General features: G+C 22.4%; 1 protein-coding gene across 1 annotated transcript in view; it reads right to left on the reverse strand.

Moving 5' to 3' along the window:
• Positions 1 to 20,368: 20,368 nt before the first annotated feature.
• Positions 20,369 to 23,587, reverse strand: part of LOC122859127 (amphoterin-induced protein 1-like) — a 46,738-nt gene continuing 43,519 nt past the window's right edge. The window contains exon 4 of the mRNA XM_044162509.1: positions 20,369 to 22,982. Within this exon, the coding sequence (XP_044018444.1) occupies positions 21,557 to 22,982 (1,426 nt within the window). The 3' untranslated portion in view covers positions 20,369 to 21,556. The remainder of the gene's footprint in view (positions 22,983 to 23,587) is intronic.

Consider the following 23,587-nt stretch of genomic DNA (forward strand, 5'->3'; position numbering starts at 1 on the left):
AAGATTATTAATGAATATTAAATAGAAAGGCTAATTTAAAATGAGATATAATTTTTTTTTTTGACCAACAATTATTTTTAAATTGTTGTTAATATTATAAATATAAATAAAACAAAAAATAATAATTAAATTTGATTTAAAAAATTGATAACAATATATATTATAAATTTTGAACAAAAAAAATAAAATTATAGCAAACAAAAAACAGAAGAAAAAAAAGAAAAAAAAATGAAAATTCGAGTAATGTAAAGTATTATGTGAGAAAAGTGACTTTTCCTTCCAATAACCGTTTCGATTTTTCCACATGATGCTTCACTAAACCGGTCTCACTTTACGAATATACTTCTTTTTTATTTTTTTTTCTTACAAATCCATGTTTCATGTCCTGAGGTGGTTTTCTACGTTTATGAAAAGAACGACGGAAATGTATATACTTCACATATGTCAACGACCGTAAAAAAAATACTCTTGGACAAAATGCGATAAAAAAAAAAATGTATACATGATGAAAATAGTTGTAGAAAATCATTTCCGTTTGTGTCTGTAACCAGCTCGTTTTTGAGATTCCTCGACGGAAATTTAAAGCTGTTTGATATGTTGGATACAAGTTTCATAATAATGCAATAGTCTGAAAAAAATTTTAAAATTAAATTTAACATTTACAGACAGTCCAAACAGAGATTTATAAATATAACAATATTTTCAATTTGATTTTTTATTTACTCCATTACAATTTAATCAAATAATGAAAACAAAAATAAATAAAAAAAAAATATAAAAATTTTAAAACAAAAATTGACATGTATTATTTAAAATCACAAGCGTGTGATCGACTGCACGACACCTCAGATCTTTATTGTTATAAAAAAATGCATCAGTAGAATTTAAAAAAAAAAAATATTTTTTACTTCTTCATGATGTCCTTTATTCAATGGATATTTTAGAAATACTGTGCAACAAATATCCATTGTAAAAAAAAATATTAAAAATAAAAAGACCAGTCGAAAATTATGAAGTTGAAAATTCTTAAAAGTTTAAATAATTTTTTTCAAAATAAACTAGCTGTATGATTTTTATTTTTTTCCTATTTATATTAATCTTATTAAAGAATAGAAAAGACAAATATAATTTAAAAGCTTATAAAATTGAATTTTGAATTTTGCTTATTTAGCTGAATTTGCAATTAACATTTGCAATCAACGTTTTCAATTATTTCATTGAAATTAAATTATCATTTAACAATGAAAAATTCATATATATATTTATTAAATATTCTGTGTATTGAATATAGACTGAGAATAAAATGAAATTGTTTAAATTGATTTTATAAATGAATTTCTAAAATTAAAAAATTTTTCATCAATTTTGATTTTTTTTATTTTTATTTGGCACTTGAAATCCTGTGGGACTTGTTACCAACGAATTTATTCACACAAGCCATTTTTTATTTTTTTCAAATGACCAAAAGCTTACACTGAATTGTGATTCAAGTATATAGAAATAACCAGAGACGTGATCACGATTGAGAACTTAAATAAACAATGGAAATTGGATTTTCACGAGATGACCGAGAGAGAATTGCAACGTGAATTTACACTAAAGCCGATTTATTGGTATTTTATATATATACTATACCTAATTGAATACATAGCAGTTCTTCTGTATGTCATATCAAAATAAAAAAATACCTGAAACATTCCAAAATGATCAATCAACGAGCGAGCATAAAACAACTTGAGGTAACAAAGTTATTTTCCCTTTTCACTTTAACAATTTAAAACAATTAAAAATAAAAAATGAAAATTAAATTTTTTTATTCATTAAATTACTTAAAAACTACTATCAATAAATTTTTAAAACATAAACATAAATTAATTAAAAAACTTTTAAATAATAATTAAATAAATAAATGTATAAAAAACATTTTAAAACAATTCTTTATTTTTGTAAATAATTTTTATTTATTTTTTATTCAAACAAAAAAATTAAGGATAAATTTTTTTTCAATGATAGGTGAATTTATGACTTCCTGGATGTTCACAAAAGTAGAAAGTCCATGCATCAATTCGTGCATCGAGTATGTTCAAAGCTTTAGAACCAAAAAAAAAAATAAAATAAAAAAAAATAAAAAAAGCCACACAAGAGCAAGAGGGTGTCAAAGGATAGGTTTATATCCGGCTTGGATAGTCAAACTTTTATCTTTCCACAGTGTATATATGTATGCGTATGTGGTCGTAAAAATATAACAGTGTTGGTTGATGTTGATGTGCAAATATATATGTACACATAAAACACATACACGTCCAAAATTGCTAGAGGGATAATCGGATTCTTGAATGGTCAGTAGACCCAACTTGAATCAGGTTGACTTTTTGGCTCAATTCCATCTCTTTAAATTTATATATCTATAGGTTTTTTTATTTTTTCATTTTTTTTTATTTGCATGTGTATGTATAAATGAAAGAGAAAACCCTCAGAGACTTTGACCACCATTGTCCATGTCAAATTTTTTACAGCTTCTAGTTTGAAGGTAACCAACTATCTTAATCCTAGATGCAAAGCTCAACATCTGCACTGATGAGTAGAATGATTAATATACTTGATTTTTTTTTTTCTTTTTTTTTATCTCTTTGTCTTTCTTGCATTTTTTTTTTTTCATATCTTTGTATTTTTTTTTAATCAACAAATCTACTTTTTATATTGCAATTTTATATTCACTATTATTTTTTTCTTCACGTTCTAATATATATTTTTGTATTGTCTTTTTTTAATTATATTAAATTCACTTGGTATCGTTGAGTGTTTAAATGAACTTTGAAACTTTGGCACTCAGCCATCACGGAGTGTTGATTTTTATCGAAATTGCTGAATCACCAAAAACTGAGATTCAACAAAATTTACTTGACCATTTTCATTATTATTTTTATTTTCTTAAAGATTAAAGCTAAAGCTAAGTAAAAATGTTTCTCTATAATTAAATTATTATTTTTTAAAATGAAAATTAAAATAAAAACAATAATTAATACTAAAAAATGTTAATTGATGTTAATTCTTTATTTTTTTTATTTATATTAATTGTAAAAGTAGAAAAGTCAATATATAGTCAGACATTTTTACGTCATTATAATTTTTATTTTTAATCAAACAATTTATTTAAACTATTGATAAAAAATAAATGAAAAAATTGTAGTAAAAAAGTAGAAATATCCTTGTATAGTCAGACATTTTTTACAGACATAATTATCATTGTTTTTTACACTGTACTTAATGAAAGTAACAAGCAGCTTGTAATCAGAAATAATTTGTTTTTTGTTTAAACTGATTAATTTGTTGAAATTGTTGGTGATTTTATTAAATTGATTATCGAACGTTTATAATAAATTAGTGTAGTCATGAAGCGATAAAAACTTCTTGACAACTTTGTAAGTCTTTTATAAAATATACAGATCTATTTTTTCATTTTTATTTTCATTTATTTTTATATAAGTAATCAATGTAAAAATTAACTCCCATTAAGTTTTAACTTTACTAAACTTTTTACAACTGTCATGACAATCTTTCAATCATAAGTTTTCTATTCTGCATCATTACTTGTTTTTGTATATTTTATTTTTTATTTCTACTCTTGTTTTTATTTCGATAGTCTTTAAACTTATTTATTTTTATCCGATAATCTTAATTGGTTTACTCAGGTAGAATAGAAATAAATAAAAAAAAAAGGCAAAAAAAATTAAAGTGGAATCGTCGATCGTGTCAAGAGTGGACCACATGCTGACAGATATTTATTGATACACATGTGTCGAAGTTGAAGAGAAACGTTACGTATACATCACCATCATCCATATATTTTTTTTCCATTTTTGTGATCATTATTATACGAAAAAAAATAATAAAATAAAAAAAGTATTGAAAATCAATAAGCTCTTGTCACTTGAACACGATTTGAAAATTTTATTCTCATCGTTTTATTCAACAAAAATAAATAGTGCTACAAACAAAGTTATTTTATTTCAATATACTTTTTTATTTTATATTTTTTTTCGTGTAATATTCAGCAATGTGCTCTCTTAACTCGACAAAGTGGATGGAAATTAATCCTTGTATTATCCTCGATTGTACTTTTTTTTTTTTTTTTGAAATTAATAATTATTAATAATGAAAAAATAAAAACAACAGTCACAAAATTGAATATACGCATGGCAAATTTTGTTCATTAAAATCAGTTTAATTCATGTTTATTTTAAATGAAAAAAAAATATAATAAAAATCCAATTGCAAGGTTAATAATATTTACACAAACAGCTATTTTTTTTTTTTTTTTTTCACACTCACGAGCTTTATGCATCCGTGAATTTAATAAATTGCAAATATTTATTCCATTTGAGTGAAATTATTTTGAATATTACTGAACGTTAAATAATTATATTAGTTTATAATTTGTTTTTTTTTTTTTTTTTAATTAATTATATAAATAATTATTACTTTTATAAATTTAAAAAATAATATTTAATTTTATGTAGAGTGTATTTATAACTTTTTATATTTTATTTATTTAAATAGAGTTCAAATCCGTCAAAGTTGAAAAGTTTTTTTTGAAGATTATACTGTAAAATGCACTTGCATATACTGCAATTGATTACGAGCATAAATTTTATATATAAATTATAAATTATAAGTAAATATAAGCTTTTACTTTTTATATTTTCCGAGTACGTAAACTCTATTTCCGAGTAAAATTTATTATTTATTTTCATAAAAAAATATTTCAAGAACCAGTTTATGTTGATGATAATATAAAAAATCTAGATTGAATAATATTTATAATGTCAAAATATTTTTTTTTATCTCTATTATAAATTTAACACAGATGTATGAAATGATTTTGTAGAGTTGCTTATTGAGTTGTAACATTATCATGAAATTGGAAGACATCAAAATGAAAAAAAAATTTTTTTAGCATAATACGTGCGTTGAAAAGCGATATACAAATCTCACCCAACGTGACTAGTACCCAAATTCAATCAAAAAATAAAACATTTTTATATGTGTACATTAAATAAAATATTACAAAAAATATACTCTGAATAATTATAAAATTAAATGGACCAACAAAAAGATTTTTAGTGTCAAAATATTTTTTGTAAATTTATAAAACAAATATGTAAAAAATTAAATCAATGATCAAACTAGCGGTAATAATTTTTGTATCATTTCTTTCATTTTTTTTTTATTAACAAAGAAATCACTGAGGATATCTGTCCAGCAAGCTTTTCAGGTGACGAATAACAATGAAATGTAAAAGACAAAATCCATTTGAAAAATAAGAAAAACGTCTTGTGAAAAGTGAATAGTAAAAGAAAAAAAAAAGGAAAGCTTGATTTAACTATTTTTATTATTATAAAGTTTTTTATTTTTGATTCTTTGTTATATTTACTGAGGGGGTATTATTTAACGAGAATGGAAGTATCCGGGTCGTACAAATTGGCTACGTTTCAAATCTCTAAAATAGGCTTTTCGTAAGTTTTCATCAACCACGCCTATCCCCACTATAAATTCTTTTAATTTTTTAATTTTTTTTATTTTCTTTTATTTCTTATTCTTGTTCTTGTCTTTTATATATTTATTTTTTTTTCCTTTACTTATATTTTTTTGCACTTGCTTTTTAGTAAGTAGGTCATTTTTGACGTTTCAAATGCGAAAAACCATTTCATAAGACTTATATCGTTGACTGCCAGACATGAAAAACTAAGTAACCCATTTATTTTGTAAAATTTATATCTTACACTATTTTTTAATTACTTAAAATTAATTTTCTCATTCATCTCTTTTTTTTTTTTGTAATTATAATTTTTGTGTTGTATATAATGTTTGCTAGTTTTTATTGTTTGAATGAAATTTGATATTGTATTTCTATCAATTCAATTTCCATTGAATATTAATCAACTAATTGATCTTGTGATTTGAAATTCTCTGTACAATATTATGTAATCTGATATTACAAATGTATATTAAAAATGTAATTGTTTTTTCAAGCTAAAGAAAAACAATTTACATTTCGATGCAGATAAACAAATAAAGTTTAATTATATTCAAAAAATATAAAAATTATTATTAAAAAAATATAAATTACATCTAAATTTACACATATACAATAAAAATATTTTTCAAAAATGATTTCAATATATTTTTCTACATAGAAATAATTAAAATGAATTTTAAATACAAAAAAATCTTAAAAAATATAAATTAATTGTATAATAATAATTATTAATTATAATTTAATTAAATTTATAATTAAAATACATATAATTTTATATAGAAAATAAAATAAAAAAATAATAAAAAATATCGGTATATTATTTTCCATTGAAAATTTAAATACAACCGACATGAATAAATATTAATTGAAATTTATTTTCAATTTATAAATGTTGATGATTAAGACTTGGAATTTCTTGTATGTATACTCACATGGTTTAAAATTAGGCCATGTATGTTATAACAAGTATTAAATAATCGATAAATATGCAAACCTCGTTGGCGACAAGCCCAGAATAACAACACAAATATTTATACTCACTTATAATATGTTTACTCTTCATATATCAATTTTAAATCATTTAAATTTAGACTTTAATTTTGTTTTAAATTTATCATTTTTCTCATCTATTTTATTTTTAGATAAATACATGTATATATCATTTTTTTTTTTTAATACTAAACAAATAAAAAGATAATAATCATAATAATATTTTTCATTGTTTAAAAAGCTCTGGAGTATGTACTGGAAGAAGTTGATAATTTAGAGTTGATAAACAAGATGAACAATTTCAGAATAAAAATATAACAAAAAAAAAAAAAAAAATGATACATAGTCAGTCAAAATGACGTGCAAATGATGCGCACCAAAGTGGAAAAGCTTCCTGTCACGAGTGTGCTCTTTGTCTAGATGATGAATCCTCCAAAAGGTAAGAGAGCTAAAGCACGCGTTCAACGACGTGCATGAAATTGCGAGTCAAACAAACGAATAAAAATCTATGAGCTTTTTTTTTTTTCTATTTTTATCTACACTATGATCAGTTAATTACTAAAATAATATTATTTGTTATTGCATTCGTACTTGAATTATTCAAACATTAATTAGTACTCCATAAATATTTTTAAAATTATAAATATATTATTTATTTTAAAAAAAAAATATATATACAATTTTTTTTTTTTCCAATTCGAGTATATATGCACTATTTCTGATAATATAAAAATTAATGAGATCCTTTCATCTGTAAGATTTATTAAAAATATCGTTCTAAATAAATATTAAAAAATTTTTTTTTTTCCATCATTAAAAAATAATACTAAATCCGATTTTTTTTTATCATGAAATATATATTAAAAATTTTTATTATAAAAATTTATTTTAATAATAATAATCTAAATTAATGAGCAAGCGTTAAAAATAAATAAATAAATAAACAACCTTATCCATCAAAAATAAAATTAAAAAAAAAATAATTAAATTTTTATAAATGAATTTATAAAAATTTTTAAACTAACACAATTAATTGTAAATAAAAAAAATATAAAATTATTTTTCAAATAAAAATAAACATATTTTATAATATAAAAACTAAATTAATTAATTTAAAAAAAAAAAGCTCTTAATAAAAATTTATAAAATTACCAAACCAAATACATATAAAGAAAAAAAAAAAAGCAATATTGTAAATATTTTTGTTAGTAAAATACAAACAACTAAATTGTAAAATTTTCAAAGTGATAGAAAACATATATGACAACAAGACAACAAATTTAACACAGGTGTACTTGAATTTAACAAGTAGGATATGTGATCCTGTTCAATGTTGAAGAGATGTTTACACACTTGGTCCCTGAACACATATAAATTCAAGTGTAGCCGACACATTTACGTAACAAACACATCTTAACCAGTGACCATCAGTGCAAGTGAACAAATGATAGACAAAGAGAGAGAGAGAGAGAGAAAGACATGGTCCATCAGAGTTAAAATAGAGGTGGTCCAGAGATGAGTTAAAAGCTAGGCAAGTGGTCCAAGGATAATATGTACGAACCACCATGCTCGTCACTTGATAGATACACCGATAATTCAAATGAAGCCAAGTTACGAATTGCCGGATATGCAAGAACCAAATATATATTACATATATACATATGCATATATATATATTGTGTGTATGCTTGGTGAGAGAACGCGTGTGATACAAACCTAGATGTGTACATAGATGTATATATATTAGACCTGTCCAAAAAAAAAAGAATTTTTTTTTTGTACCCTCCTGAGGTCTAAATTTGGTCTTTATTACAAAAAAATAAAAATTTTTTGGATTTTTTGAGCCTGCTCATCGGGTTTTTGTATTTCCCATTTGATTAACACGCGCGCGTATGGCTGTATATCTTTGACTTTGCATAACTCAGTCAGTTTTGATCCTAGAGAGTTGATATTAGTCTCATTTTTTAGCTCATGAAAATAACTTTAAATTGTCACTGTACATTTTTTTTGTACTGTTAAAAGTTTTGTTTCAAGAAAACCTCAAAACTATGACTTATAGGTATATGCATTTAACTTGTAAACGTATTTTAATAATATTATTAGTAGGATAAGTATTATTATTCGAAAGTATAAAATTGTTGAGCTTGATAGAGAAGAAAATTTTCATGTTAAATAAAATATGTTTAGCAGTTAAATTGCAAATCATGATTTTAAGCTTTTTGAGACGAAACAGTACAAAAAAAATGTACAGTGACAATTTGAAGGTATTTTCATAAGCAACAAAATTAGACTAATATCAACTTTCTAGGATTAAAGCTGACTGAGTTATGCAAAGTCAAAGATATACAGCCATACGCGCGCGTGTTAATCAAATGGGAAATACAAAAACCCGATGAGCAGGCTCAAAAAAAATCCTAAAAAAAATATTTTTTCATTTTTTTTTTTGTGTCATCATAAAGAACAAATTTAGACCTCAGGAGGGTACAAAAAAAAAAATTCTTTTTTTTTGGACAGGTCTAATATATATATGAAAATTCTCAATGGTAAATTCAAGTTGGTCCGTGACAACAGAGAAATCCAAATTGCCATCCACAGCATTTCTCAATTCCATATCATTCCATTCTATTGGATCTATCTTTCATAAATGTGTATGTATATATGTATGTTTTAATATATACATATATATTTGATCAAATTCGTATATCCACTTGGGTTATTCCCGCGACGTATGCTGACTTCAATGCCGATGATGCTATCATCCAACATCGTCAAGGGGATGATAGATTTGCATGGATTGGTACTTATCTCATCGTCATTCAGATATCTTGAATACCATACATGTCTTAATGTCAAACAGACATTTTAAATAAAATATTTATCATATTCTTTTTTTATTATTTTTATCTCATTGTAAACAGCCAAGTGTGAGAAATTTTATTTTTTTATTTTTTTATTTTTTCTATTATTAGTAAATAATTGAAAATTTTTAATAATATTATTTGTGGTGTTTATTTATAATTTAATTTAAAATAGAATTTTTTTTTTTGATAAATTTAGCCATAAATTTTTTAGCTAAAAATTGAATGATTATTTTTGTGATAAATAAAAATTTAAATTTATCTAAAGTTTTATAATATTTAATAGTTTTAAATAATTGACATTTTAATATTAGTTTTTTGATAGTTAAATAAAGTGAGAATATAAATTTATGTATATTTTTCTTTGATGTTTTATGTATATATTTATTATTTTTAACTTTTTTTTTTTCTTTCATTTTTGTTAATTAAATTCAGCTAGTTAATTTTCTTTTTTTTTTCTTTTAATTTTTTTACGAGTAAAACTTGGCGTTGAACATGCACGAGCTGAGGATGACCAACTATTCTCGTGTATACCGTCCAAATCAGCGTGTTCCACTTCGTGAAGCCCGTTTTAATTATTCCACTCTGTCCTCATCCGACTTTTAGCCCGGCTTATCTCGCGATTCTTGTCGCCTTTTGCTTTTTTCTCTGTCGATGAGTTCTTGCTCTCATTTATTTTATTTTTTTTTCTTTTTTATCTATTCATTTCATTTAGTTTTACCTTTTTTTTTTACTGGCTATATATCTTTCTGGCAAAAACGAAAAAAAAAAAATTATTTAAAAAAAAAAAATTCAGTTTAAATGGTAAACGATATATTTATAATTTTATTTTATTATTAACATAATCAACTTTAAAATAAATATTATATAAATTAATCAATTTTAATTTTTCATTTTTTTTTTATTTTTTGCCAGACGAATTTTAAATTGCCTCGAAATCGTGATAATAAAAATGAAAATTAATTTCACTCTGTTTACCAGCTTTGCTCTCAATCATCCCCATAAATATTTTTTATTAACATTTTATATTATTATCATCATTTACATTTTTCATTTTATCCAATTTTTTTTATTTTTTCATTTTCATTTTTTTTTCACAGTACAATAGTTTTAATGGGTCGTTAATTATTTATATTTCATTAACGTATTAAAATTTTCATCATTTTCACTTTACCATAGCTACATTATAATAATATTTTTTTAATTTAATAATAGTAACATTAAAGAGGTTATTTTTCAATTTTAAAAATATTATTTTATAAAATTAAGATTGACTGAATAATAATCATGATAATAATGACATTTGAGTTTGAAAATTTTCAACATTTGTGAGGACACTGGGATAATCTATTAGTGCCAAGTTACCAAGTGACTGTTTATATGTGAAAATCTCTCTCATCTGTCGCGATGATCATAGTCGTGATTAATCGTTTTAAATAGTTCACCATAAATGTAAATTTTTCATATATACGTCATACAATTTAACCACGTCCATCAAAATTAATAATTTTAATTTTAAAAAAATAATATCATAATTCTTTTTCAATCAAATGTCGGGTTAATGAACTTTAAAATAAATCTAAAAATACAATATTAATACTGAATAATCTGAGAATATTGATTATCTAAAATAACCGTAGTTCAATGACCTATAATTTTTATTTTTTTAACAAAATTTAAAAAATCAATTTGCAATTTGTGATAATATGACATTTGAAAAATTTATTTCTTAATTTTTCTATCGAATGAGGATAAAAATAATTTAAAATTAACAATTGGTTTGAATGAATTTTGTCATTTGATTTGTCACATTTTTTTAAGGTTTTAGATTATTTTTTTTTTCTATTGTTTATGTTAAATAAATATTGTAATGTTTATTTATATGTTGAACAAGTCAACAAAAAGGGTGTGAATCTATTTTAATCCCAGCATGTATACAAAGTTATTCACTATGAATTTCACAAGGTATAAAATTTACACACCCATATGAATTGTTAACTCTATAAACGTTTTAAACATGAATATAGTGTACTTGTGAATAATTGTTATCAACACACTTGTGTTATCTTCATTCTTGACTTGCAATACAACAATTTAACAATTTATAAAGTCAACAAATATATTTAAGTATATTTTATAATTTTTCTACAACTTTTAGCTACTAAATTTTAATTTTTTACAATGTAAATTTATATTTTATCTACACAATTTGAAATATATTTATAAAAATAATATTTAAGAAAATTATCTTTTATTTTCTTTTTAAATTTAGTGGGTTGTCTCAATTGACAGTTATTTTTTTGTTGGAAAAATTCAACAGCCAATGAACACACACAACATCAGATTTCCATTTTAATTAAAACAATAATTAAAAATTCTAAAATAAATAAATTGAATGCTGAATAAAAATGGAAATATATATTTAAAAAAAAAAAAAAACAAACAAAACTTATTGAGGAAATTGGTTTTGAAGCTGTCGCAAATATTTTATTTGTTTTTTCTTCTTCATTCGTATTTTTAGCACCTATTTTATTTTTAACTGTCCTCTCTCAATTATATTATTTCTATTGAATTGTAATGAACAAAATATAAATAAAAAAAAAATTAAAAAAATACAATATTCAAAGTTTTATATATCGAATGAATTGCTTTAATTAAATAGCTTCCTTTCGTAAATTGGTTTTTCGCTCGGTGAAGCGTTAACATCCTTGATGACATTTTCAAAATACAAAAAATTATATATGTATTTATATTTGAAAGAATACAAACGTTATAATATTTTTGCATGAATAAATCAAGTTACTTTTTTATCGTATATTTTTTTTTTTTACTTTTAATTTTTATATTTTATTAAAAAATTTTTCTATCAACTTGTTTTTAAATTACATAAATAAAAACGTCGACTTTTGGAGGTTGTGTAAAAAAAGAAAGAAAAATATTTGAAGAATGTTATTTTTTTGTACAATAGATTGTTGAAATGATAAAAAATAAAATAATTGGGAAATATAAAATTTAAAAATAAACAATGATGTATAATTTTTTATTTTTACTTTCATTTGGACTTTGAGGAATTTTTTGTAATTTTTTTTTCTTATCTTTTTGTTATATATTTTGTAGCATAAAAGACGACCGAAAGAGGTGGGATTGTATAAATATAAGCTAAGAAAAATAATATAAAGAAAATAAAAAATAAATAAAAGTGAGTCAATGCAATTGAAACCGGAAAAACCTTTTAAGTTCTTATAATTTCTCATCGTCTGTGCAATGATTTCAAAACATTTGAAGCAAAATATCTAACAAAGACAACGTTCCTGCTACTCAAGTCGTTTCAATACTTGATTTTTTTTTTTAAAAAAAACTTACTTTAGCCACTTGTTTTATTGTATACGTATACTTATTTTGTATTTTTATATTTTTCATTGTTACAATTATTTCAAGCTTGCAATTCTCAACATTTTAATTTTTTTTTTTATAAAAAATTTACGTTTTTTTTTTAGTTTCAAACAGAGGGAACATAAAAACAAGTGTAATTAATTCATTTAAAATTTTTTTTTTTTTATTCAAATTAAAAAATAAAAATTATGATAAATTACATAATAAAAGAATTATTAATTAATTAACTTTAAATTTTAAATAAAAACAAACAATAATTTACTGTATTAATTTTTAATTTAATTTTTTTTTTTTTTTCTTCTCGATATTTTAAATAATTAAAAAAAAAGTATATATACTTATATTAAAATTTAATCTATTAATTTATTAAATATCTATTTGTCTCTATGAATATCCAATGTTTAATAAATTACAGAATATAATTTTAATAACGGAAACTATGATTTATATTTATATGTATAATTAAATGTTGTATTCGGTAATACTAATATCAAATAAACAGACAAATTATTACTCTATTTATGTATTAATTATCTCATTATGTATATTTTATAATTAAATGATAATTATATCAATTACATGATTTATGGATATCGTGACTAATTATTATTGCTGAAAGAATATTCTAAACACCGAGTAATATTGAAATGAAATATCCTGGTTAATTATTTCTACAAAAAAAAAAATAAAAATAAAAAAAACATGTTGTTGCGTTTGTTGGTATGAAAATGCATGAAATATTTAAAATAAAAATGAATAATTATTAAAATAATACAAGCATAGTAACATATCAACAAAATCACACAATGACTATTTAAAATCATCTCAATAATTATGATAAATAAATCAATCATCCATTTAACAATTTATTTGATTTTTTTTTAAATTTACTTTTATCATATTATCTTTTCGAAATTTTAAATTTATTTATTTGGAAAATTAATTTATTAATCATTGTATATTGCAATGACTCAATCTTATTATTATTATTATTTTAAATTAAATTCTAATTTACTTTTCAAATATTTTATGAAATGTTTATTTATTTATATTTCTGTAACAAGAACATCAAGTCTCTGATGATCAATTAAATAGCACAAAATTAAAATGAAATTGATTTTCAAATTAATCATAAGGTTATCAAGTATATTGATAATAAAAATTAATTGATGTTTCATGTGGTTTAGTGTGCAACTGACAAAGTGGTCTTTGTTGTATTGGATGAAATGATTGCTTCGAGGTTGAAGTACTAGATCAATGAAATAGTTTATGTCAGTTGATGTGCGTCAATCGATTAAGAAACTTTCGATGATTATAAAGTTTGTATATATATATTTTGTAATACCTAGGCATAGTATATACAAACTCGCGTGAATAAACTTGAGATTGGTAAAATTATTTTCTCCTCAAAGTTTACTCGTTGTTTTGAATCTGATAAAGCGTACTATGTTTAGTATGCTTGGTATATTGTCGATGAAAATAGTTTACTTGAAATGTTTAGTGGTATTTCTTTGAACCCTTCTTTATCCTAATTTTACATAAAATATTTTTAAATGACAATGAATATCTAAAAGTAATTACAAAAAAATAAAATACATATTTAAATTTTACCGAAAATAAATTTAACATTTTTTTTTCTATATTCTATTCTAAATATTTTTTCTATAAAATGGAAATTTTTTATTTTTAAATTACAAAGGTCAAGGAAAAAATATATATCAATGATGTAAAAATATTAACATTCATTAAAAGTATAATGAAAATTTTATTTATTTAAAAAGCAAAAAAATTATATATTTTTTTTGTTTGCATTTTATATGTCTTCAATTGTTGAAAACCAACAAAAAAGATTCGTGACATGAATACAAAAATATCTCATTATCCATTTCCTTGATTTGACTACTCTTGTTTTGTATAAAGACTAATTGTAAATTACTTCATTTAAAATTACAATGTCCTATTTTTTCTGTCGCCTTTTTTTTGTTTTATTATCTCGTTAATATTATTATTTTCATTGTTTATTTAAATTAACATTTATTATTCTTGTATAAATGATTTAAGTTTTCCATTATTTGAAATAATGTATATTTTCATTTTAATGGAAATATGTTTGAAAAGATGTATTGGTATATGAAGTTAATATAATATTACCTGTACATGAAAATTCAGTCAAAGACGTGCATCACTTGGCAATCGAAAATGTCTATTCAAATTGGACTTGCATGAGCAACGACCAATTTCCGTAGTTTTATATCCAATTTTACTATTTCTTCGAACGAAATACATGTTACTATATTCTCTTCGAATAATTCGACTGAAAATAAATCATAAATAGAAAACATAATATAAATTTAATAATACAAATAAGAAAAAATATATTTTGTAATTTATTTTTATTATAAAATTATAATTAACTAATTTTATTTTTATATAATTTAATTATTAGAGCCATGATATTATGTGATTTTTGATGTTATCGGAGTAAATGGTAAATCGATTTGCCTGGGTGATCTAATAATATTTAAAAATATAAAAAAAAATTGATATTTATCTGTGTAATTTACAGGAGTAATTTATTATTATGTTATTTTATTTATTTGAACAATAATTCTTCACAAAATTGGTAAAATTATAAGTACTTTTAATAAGTCAAAAGTGCAGAGAAGACGCTGCTTCTTTGGCGAATTTGAAAAGGCAAAAAAAAAAAATTGAAAAAAAAATTAAAATTGATCGATGAAACTTGGGATTAATTTTATTTTGAAGGAGTTGATTATCTTGAGAATATTGCTGGACGATTTGTGATTTTATAAATCATTTTTACAGAGCTCAAGCTGTAGAAAAAGGAGAAATTTTTCCTGTGACTCTGATGAAATTAAAAAATCGAAATAATCAAAATTTATAAATGTAAATTACAAGATAATTTAATTCTATTTCAATTTATTGAAAAAAAAAAAAATAATCATACAAAATTTGCACTTTAAATTGAAGAAGAAAATTGTATAAATAATTGTCAATAAATTTTATAAAATTGAAATAAAATTCCTTTATCAAATCCATGGATTTCAATCGAAAAAAAAAAAAAAAAAAAAAAAATTTATAACATTAAATTCAAAGTGCAATTTCACTATTGAAAAATATAAAAATATTAAAAATGTAATTTTACAAACTAAAAAAAAAAAGTAAATTTGTTCTCAATTTTTAAAATTGAAAAATATTTTCTCTATCAATCCCATGGATCAGATTTCAATCGACAAAAAAAAGAAAAAAATTCAGAACATTAAATCTAAAGTGCAATTTCACCATTGAAAAAAAAAAACTAATAGAAAAAAAAAATATTTCCATTGTATATAACATAACGAAAGTAAGATGTCGTAATGCTTTCAGGATAAAATATCAGTGGTTGAAAGAGATGTACTTAATTTGATTCAATTAGAAATAAAAAGCTCGATGATAAAAGGATACGTAACATTAACCCACTTGTAAAATTTCTTCATATGTTTTTTATTTTTTCCATTGTTTTTTCATATACTCTATAACATTTTTTTAATAGCATACAGTACAATATAATATTTATTTTATTTTTTAATTTTTTTTTATCTACAATCCTTAAAAAAGAATATACTTATCATTTAATTATTTGTTAAATTATAAATATTATTCCTGATATAATTATTTTTATTTTTAATTTTTTAATTCAATTAATTATATTTTTTTTCATTATTATAATTACAATATGCATATACGAATTAATTTTTTTTTTCATTCAAGTGTTTTTTATTTTTTTTATTATACATTTTTGTGTATTATTTATAATATTTTTTCTTGTTAAATTATTTCCAGTTGAATGGATAAATTATCTGGAGATTTATTCACTTATTTTAATTTCAAATGGTAGGGTGTTTTTTTTTTTTTTCAATATGAAATAAGTGGTCGTAATGATTGCTCAAGTTTTTATATTAAAAAAAAATTTTAAATAATACATTTTATTATCGAGTATATACAAACAATATATTTGTTTTTTTTTTAAGTATACTGCATAGAATTTATTGAAATTTTTGTTTAAAATTATTCACAAAAAAATATTATAAAAGCGGAGGCATGTAGGTTAAATAAAACGAGGGTCATAGGTTGAGGGTAATGAATAAAATTCAACATAAAACCGCAATAACCAAAGCTAACCTAAATATATATTTATTTTATTTTTTTTTTTTTACGTTTTATACGGTTCTGGCTATTGACTGGTTCATTCATCTACTCGTTCATTCATACATTGTATTTTTATTTAACAATGAAAAAATAAAATTAAAAAAAAAAAAAAAAACATTGTACTTGATTGAATAGGGCATAATAAAACTATAATAATAATAATTTATAATAATTTTTTTTTTTAGTATTATTTATTTTACTAAATAATAAACTTTTAAAGAAAAAAGTTTAAAAGAAAATTAGAGCATTGAAAAAAATTTTATTATAATAATAAAAATAAATATAATTTTTTTTTTTTTTTTAAAGTTTTTAAATAATTTTTGGTTGTTCAGTTAAAGCTTTATTCTCAGTAAAAAAATTTCAAGCACTTTTAGTCTTTTTAGAACCGAAAAAAAAAATAGAAAAAAAGTTTTTTCGATCATCCTCAACGTGCGAAACTAATGCTCATTCTGTACCTTGGATAAAAGATGAAAAAAAAATTGAAAAAGCTTGGCATTGTTGGTCGAAAAAGTTACTCACTTACTTCGTTCAATGTTGCCTCGTAAAAGATATTATATTTTTATTTTTTATCGAAATATTTGAAGTGAATGCATACACTGGTACTTATAACACTTACAGTATCGTTGGAATAACGACGGATAAATTTAATACAAATATGTTCACTTGAGTAAAATAAAAAAAGCTTTATCCAAACATGATTTAAAAATACATGTAAAATTGATGGAAAAACAAAATTATTCATGTAAAGATTGACATAAAGTTTCAACGATATTTTCATGAAAATAAAAAAATATATTACAATGTCTTTTTTTATATTTACAAAATGGATAAATATAAAATTATGATTTGAGAAAATAAACGTTTACAAGTATCATGGTGTTTGAACTGTAATAGAGACTATAATAAAAAAGATTTTTTTCAACATTTTATTATGATAAATATGAATAACAAAAGTTTGAAATTAAAGATGAGCAATAAAAAGTAAATTTTTATTTCTGTTAAAATTATATAGCCTGAATTTTATTGTTAGCTTGGAAATATTGAATGTTATGTTTGGAAATTTTTAGTGATAAAAAGTTGTAAAGATTGTTAAATTGTAAATAATAATATTTAATGTTTTCATGATAATTTAAATGCTGAAATTTTATCGATAAATGTTTTTTTAATTTTTATAAAATTAATTGAAAACAAGAGAATTAATGTATACAAAATTAATTAGCGAGTGACCTGTAGTTTCGAAAAAAAAAATACGAGAAAAATATGAAAAATGTATTTTGTTTTTTTTGTATGACCTACATTATTCATTTCATTAGATTTATACTTTTTTCTCACATCACTAAATTTATTATTAAATTTTTAGAATCTAAAAAATTTTATTCGTACATGTAATTGAAAAAAAAAGGTTATTTAGTTTTCTATTTTTTAAAAATAGTTATAACATTTTTCAGTGTGTAAGAACATGAATTTAAACTCGTATTTTTTGTAATCTCTGGATTTAGTATATTAAATCCGTAGAGATTTTAGAATTTTATTGGGAGATTCATTGATTTGATAAATTATTATTTTTTTAATTAAATTCAGTGTGATTAAAGTATTGATTTATTTATATATTAATTATTAACAATGTTTACCGTTTTTTTTTAAATAATAAAATTATTTTTTTCCATTTTAATGACATCGAGATGTTTATGATTATTTAAAATCATTGACGTTTGTTACTTTTAAGAAAAAACAAAATTATTATTTATTTTTTCATCCAGTGTCTTTGAAGTATCAATAAATATTTTAAATAAATTATTATAATTATTTGTTAATTATCTGTTTATTAATTTATCAATTTAAAATAAATTATTTATCGAAAATTTCGTCATTTTATTTATGAAAATATTTGACAACAAAAACAATAATACATCAATCATTATTGCCTCGTATTTTTTTTGCTCAAAATTGACAAATCATTTGTATAATTTGCAACAAATATCGATCTTCTAAAATAAACCTAGAAATAAATAAATAAATAAAGAAACAAAAATTAGTGCATAATTAGAAATGAAAAAAAAAAAAAAAAAATCTGAAACGTAAATTTATCTTGAAATTAAATAAACCTACTTTGAACTAAAAATACTGTGAAAAAAAAATAAAATCTTTTTGTTTAAATTTATCGTCTCTTATACCTACCAAAAGTTTTAAAGAATCTCCTGGGACAGTATCATGTGACAAACGCGTCCATCACCCTTGTTGAAAAAAAAAAAAAAAACATTTTATATTATCATTTTTTATATCATTCATTTATTAAAATCCCAATTTCCTCGAGCAATTAATCATCACTCACATACAGTCTTTGTATTTTTTATTTCAACTTTTAATTTAAATATATTTTGTTGTATTTTAACAATTGTTTATTTCATTTAATCTTAAAAATCCGTGTGATATATTAATATAGCTGTGAAATAATGAATGTTTAATTTATATCAGATTTAATATTTTCAATATCTTTTTCCTTGCATTATTATTTTACAGTGAATCCAAATATATATAGTTCCTTTAAATAAATTTATTTTTAACTCGATAATAATTCATGCCAAATGAACATCATACTTATTACATAAAACATAATATCATTTTGAAAAAGAAAAAAAAAACTAATTATCATGAATATAAAATGATTTGATTATTATTTCAATTGCAAAAAACGACCACATATATGAAAATATATTTCAAAAAATCATTGCTAAATTATAATTATAAAAAATTTAATAATAAAAAAATTATCAGCCATTAAATTAAGTTGAAATAAATATTTTAAAAAATCAGATAAATGATGCATCATATGACAATCATCATTTAATTATATTTAATAAATTCAATAATTAATTAATTATCGTTCGGTCAATTGCCTTTTATACCCTGTAGAATACGGTAAAATTATTATTTTCATAAAATCTACAACCATTATTATCATACAATTCTAAATATCTAGACATTTTTTTTTTTTTTTTCGTTTTTGTCAAATTTTTATGGTTTTATTTTTATTAATTTTTTTATCATATTTCTGCTGCTTTTTGTTTAATGAACAAATATTATTTTTAGTCAGTTTTCTTTGGTTTATTTGAGCTTACTTTGTTTTTATTTTTTTAGGTCGAAAAAAGCACTGTAATAATTATGCAGGACAATTGTTCCATTGTTTTTACAATTTGTATATTTTTCATTGTGCTTATTATTTTATTATAAAATAAATAAATAAATAATAATTTAATTTTAAATAATAAATATTTATTTACAAGGCATGTGATAAATAATAATTTACTTTGGTTTCGTTGGATTCCATGTCTTTTTTTTTTTTTTTTTGCCAATTGAGTATATCATTGGACAATGGTGTCAATTTTTTTTTTTGTTTTTGGTTTTTATAATTTTATTTTTACACTATTTATCCATTTCTCTACGGATTATATGCAAACTAAATCAATCTTCTCATTCTATACTATTTTTTTTTTTACCTGCTGAATAATTGCCAGCAGGAAATAAAAGCTTCATCTGCATTCACACAGCTAAAAAAATAAAAATTAAATTTTTAAAATGAATTATTTGTTATTTCACTGCGCACGTCACACCCGGATATCCCAATGACATTCCTGCATTTTGAGGATGACACGAGAATCAATATCGAACGTTTAAAAAAAAAAGAAAAAAAATCCAAAAGATTTCATTCTTTAAATTTCACAATTTTTTTCAAATACTCAAGTAATTTATACAGAAATTTTAAATTATTTTATTTATAAAATCATGTTGATTTTAAAAGATGATGTTTTATTTTTTTCATTTTTCTCAATTCTAGTTTTTGGTGTGTATAATATATTGAGCACATTTTTATTAATTATTCTTTTTTTTTTTTTTTACACTCACATTTATTCCAAATTATCTATTAATTGTTTATCAATTTATTTATTTTTTCAAATGTGCATTTAGCTGCAATTGCACGTACATAATACTCACACGATAAATCACTATTATTTATTTTTCTTTTTTTTTATTGAGCAGTGTTATCGTCATTCTCAGGGAATCCAATCAAGTATCGAGGTCAGATAAGAGTTGAAGCAGTTGAGGAATCTTGAAGAGGAACTAAAGGACTTTGCACTATATATATTTATTTTATTTTTCTACTTTTTCCAATACAAATAAACGAAAATAAAAAAAAATAAAAATAAATAGATGAAAAAAGGAAAGGTTCAAAATAGAGAAAATGATGACCTGTATGTTTGTCACGTGCTGAATGACATCACAAATTGTGTTGATCAAAATAAAATCAATGATAGTGCCAAATTAACTTGTGATGATAAAGATGATGCAGTGGGCATGTGTCCAGTGTCACTTTCCAATAATAATAATTAAATTTTACAACAACTATCAAGTTTGCTTTTAGCATATCAATCATCAACACATGGATGACTTGAATTGTTTAAATAAATAAATAAATAATTAAAAAATCAAAATAATATAAATATTCTCAAACGTCATTTGATTTTGATTAATTATTATTATTATTAGTATGACGTTCGAGTCTGGCTATCCCTCAGACATCCATAGCATCACCAACATATCCTTCATCTGGTGATTCTGGATGATCTGGTGGTCTAGCACCATCAGCACGTGCAGCAACAGCAGCAGCAGCTTCTCTAGCTGTTTTACTTAATAATGAACGTGGTGATAATGGTGTTGGTTCACCTTTATAGGCAGCTGGTGGTGATGGTATAAATGGTACATCTTGTATATCTGATGGTGATGGTAATATTATTTCTGGTGATAATGATACATATGGTGGTATTTGTAATGGTTGTTGTATTGGTGATGTTAATTGTTTATAAACAATTGGATATGGATAACCATCAGCAGTATATCTTGCATCTGTTCTTGGTACTGTTGTTGACGATGATGATGATGATGTTGTTGTTGTTGCTGGCGTTGATGCTGTTGTATCATGTGGTGTTGAACGTGCTAAAAATTCAGCTTCACGTGCAAAACGTGCTGTTGGTGCTGCTGCTGTACCTTCTTGCATACGATGTCGTAATCTTGGTAGTGTACAACTTGTTGAATTTATTGATATTTTTGGTAAACCAAAATTTAATGGATAACCATCTTGATCAAGATAACTTAAATGTGATAAACTTGGTCGTGAATCAATTGTCGTTGGTTGAAGTGAGTATCTTGTTTCAGGATTATATTCCATCATGTGACGAGGTTGAATTAAATGTTGATGTAAATGTTGATGATGTAAATGCAATTGTAATTGTTGTTGTTGTTGCTGTTGTTGCTGTTGTTGTTGATGCTGTTGTTGCTGTTGTTGTTGATGCTGTTGTTGTTGCTGTTGTTGTTGCTGCTGTTGTTGCTGTTGCTGTTGATAGACAGCATAATTATCTGTTGTATCAGATGGATTTGTTGTTGCTGGATATACTTCATTAATTAAATCAGGTTCAGTTAAATATTTACTAACTGAATTTCTAAATATATCATTTGTATTATTACGACGATCAATTGATGATGTACGTGATAATAATTCACGTTCAGTATACATAACTTGTTGTTGATTATCATAATTAATATTTGACGTTGATGTTTTACCAGTAACTGTTTCACATTCTTTATTATTTGTTAATGGTGTTACTATTTTATTTTGTAATGATAATTGTTTTGCATTACGTTTATTATCACGTCTTTTTTTTGTACAATATATTAAACAACATATTATTAAACCAATAACAAGTAGTATACCAACTAATGAACCAGCAATCATAACTGTTAAATAACCATTATTTTTTTTATCATTTATTGGTTCAATTGTATTTTTTTCAATAATACGAATTTTTAATGATATATTTTTATCAATAATACCAGCTGTATTTTTAGCAACACATGTAAATGTACCTTCATCATTTTTATCAACTCCATTTATACTAAGTATATTTGTCATGTTAATTTGTCCACGTTGTTTACATGAATATCTGGAAAAGTAAAAATTAAAAAATAGATAATTTTAATAAAGCAAGTAAAATGAAAAATAAAATATATAAAAAATGTTTAATGGCTGTTGTGATATAGCCATGAAGAATGTTTAAAAGCTGAGGCAAGCATAAAGTACCCGAGTCAAGAAAGAAAAATAAAAAACAACAAAAAAATAAATGATTTTAACATCAGTCTTGATGGTTTAGTCAGTGTGTTAGAAAGATAAAATTTTATAATAAAGTAGAATTTTTTCATGCCAACAAATTCAGTCTAATCCCTCACAGAGTACCACAATTCTTATCAAAAAAAAAAAAGGTAAAAACCAACTTGTAAAAGGAAAAAAAAAAAATGATAGCGCGAGAGAAATCGAGTGCAACATAATGACTGGTCATGATGATGGGTAATCAGAAAGAAGAAGAAAAAAAAAAAAAAAATATATAAAATAGTCGACAAGTCATTACTCTGGTATTTTCATTGTTGAATTTTATCATGAAAGGTATGTATGTGTTTGAATCTAAATCGAGTATCTCAAGTAATCTTACCACGTGAATGAGCATTTCTATTGTTCCTTTTTTTATTTTTTATTTTTTGCGACATAGATGGA

This window comes from Aphidius gifuensis, linkage group LG6 (assembly GCF_014905175.1).
Source record: "Aphidius gifuensis isolate YNYX2018 linkage group LG6, ASM1490517v1, whole genome shotgun sequence".
Taxonomy (NCBI): domain Eukaryota; kingdom Metazoa; phylum Arthropoda; class Insecta; order Hymenoptera; family Braconidae; genus Aphidius; species Aphidius gifuensis.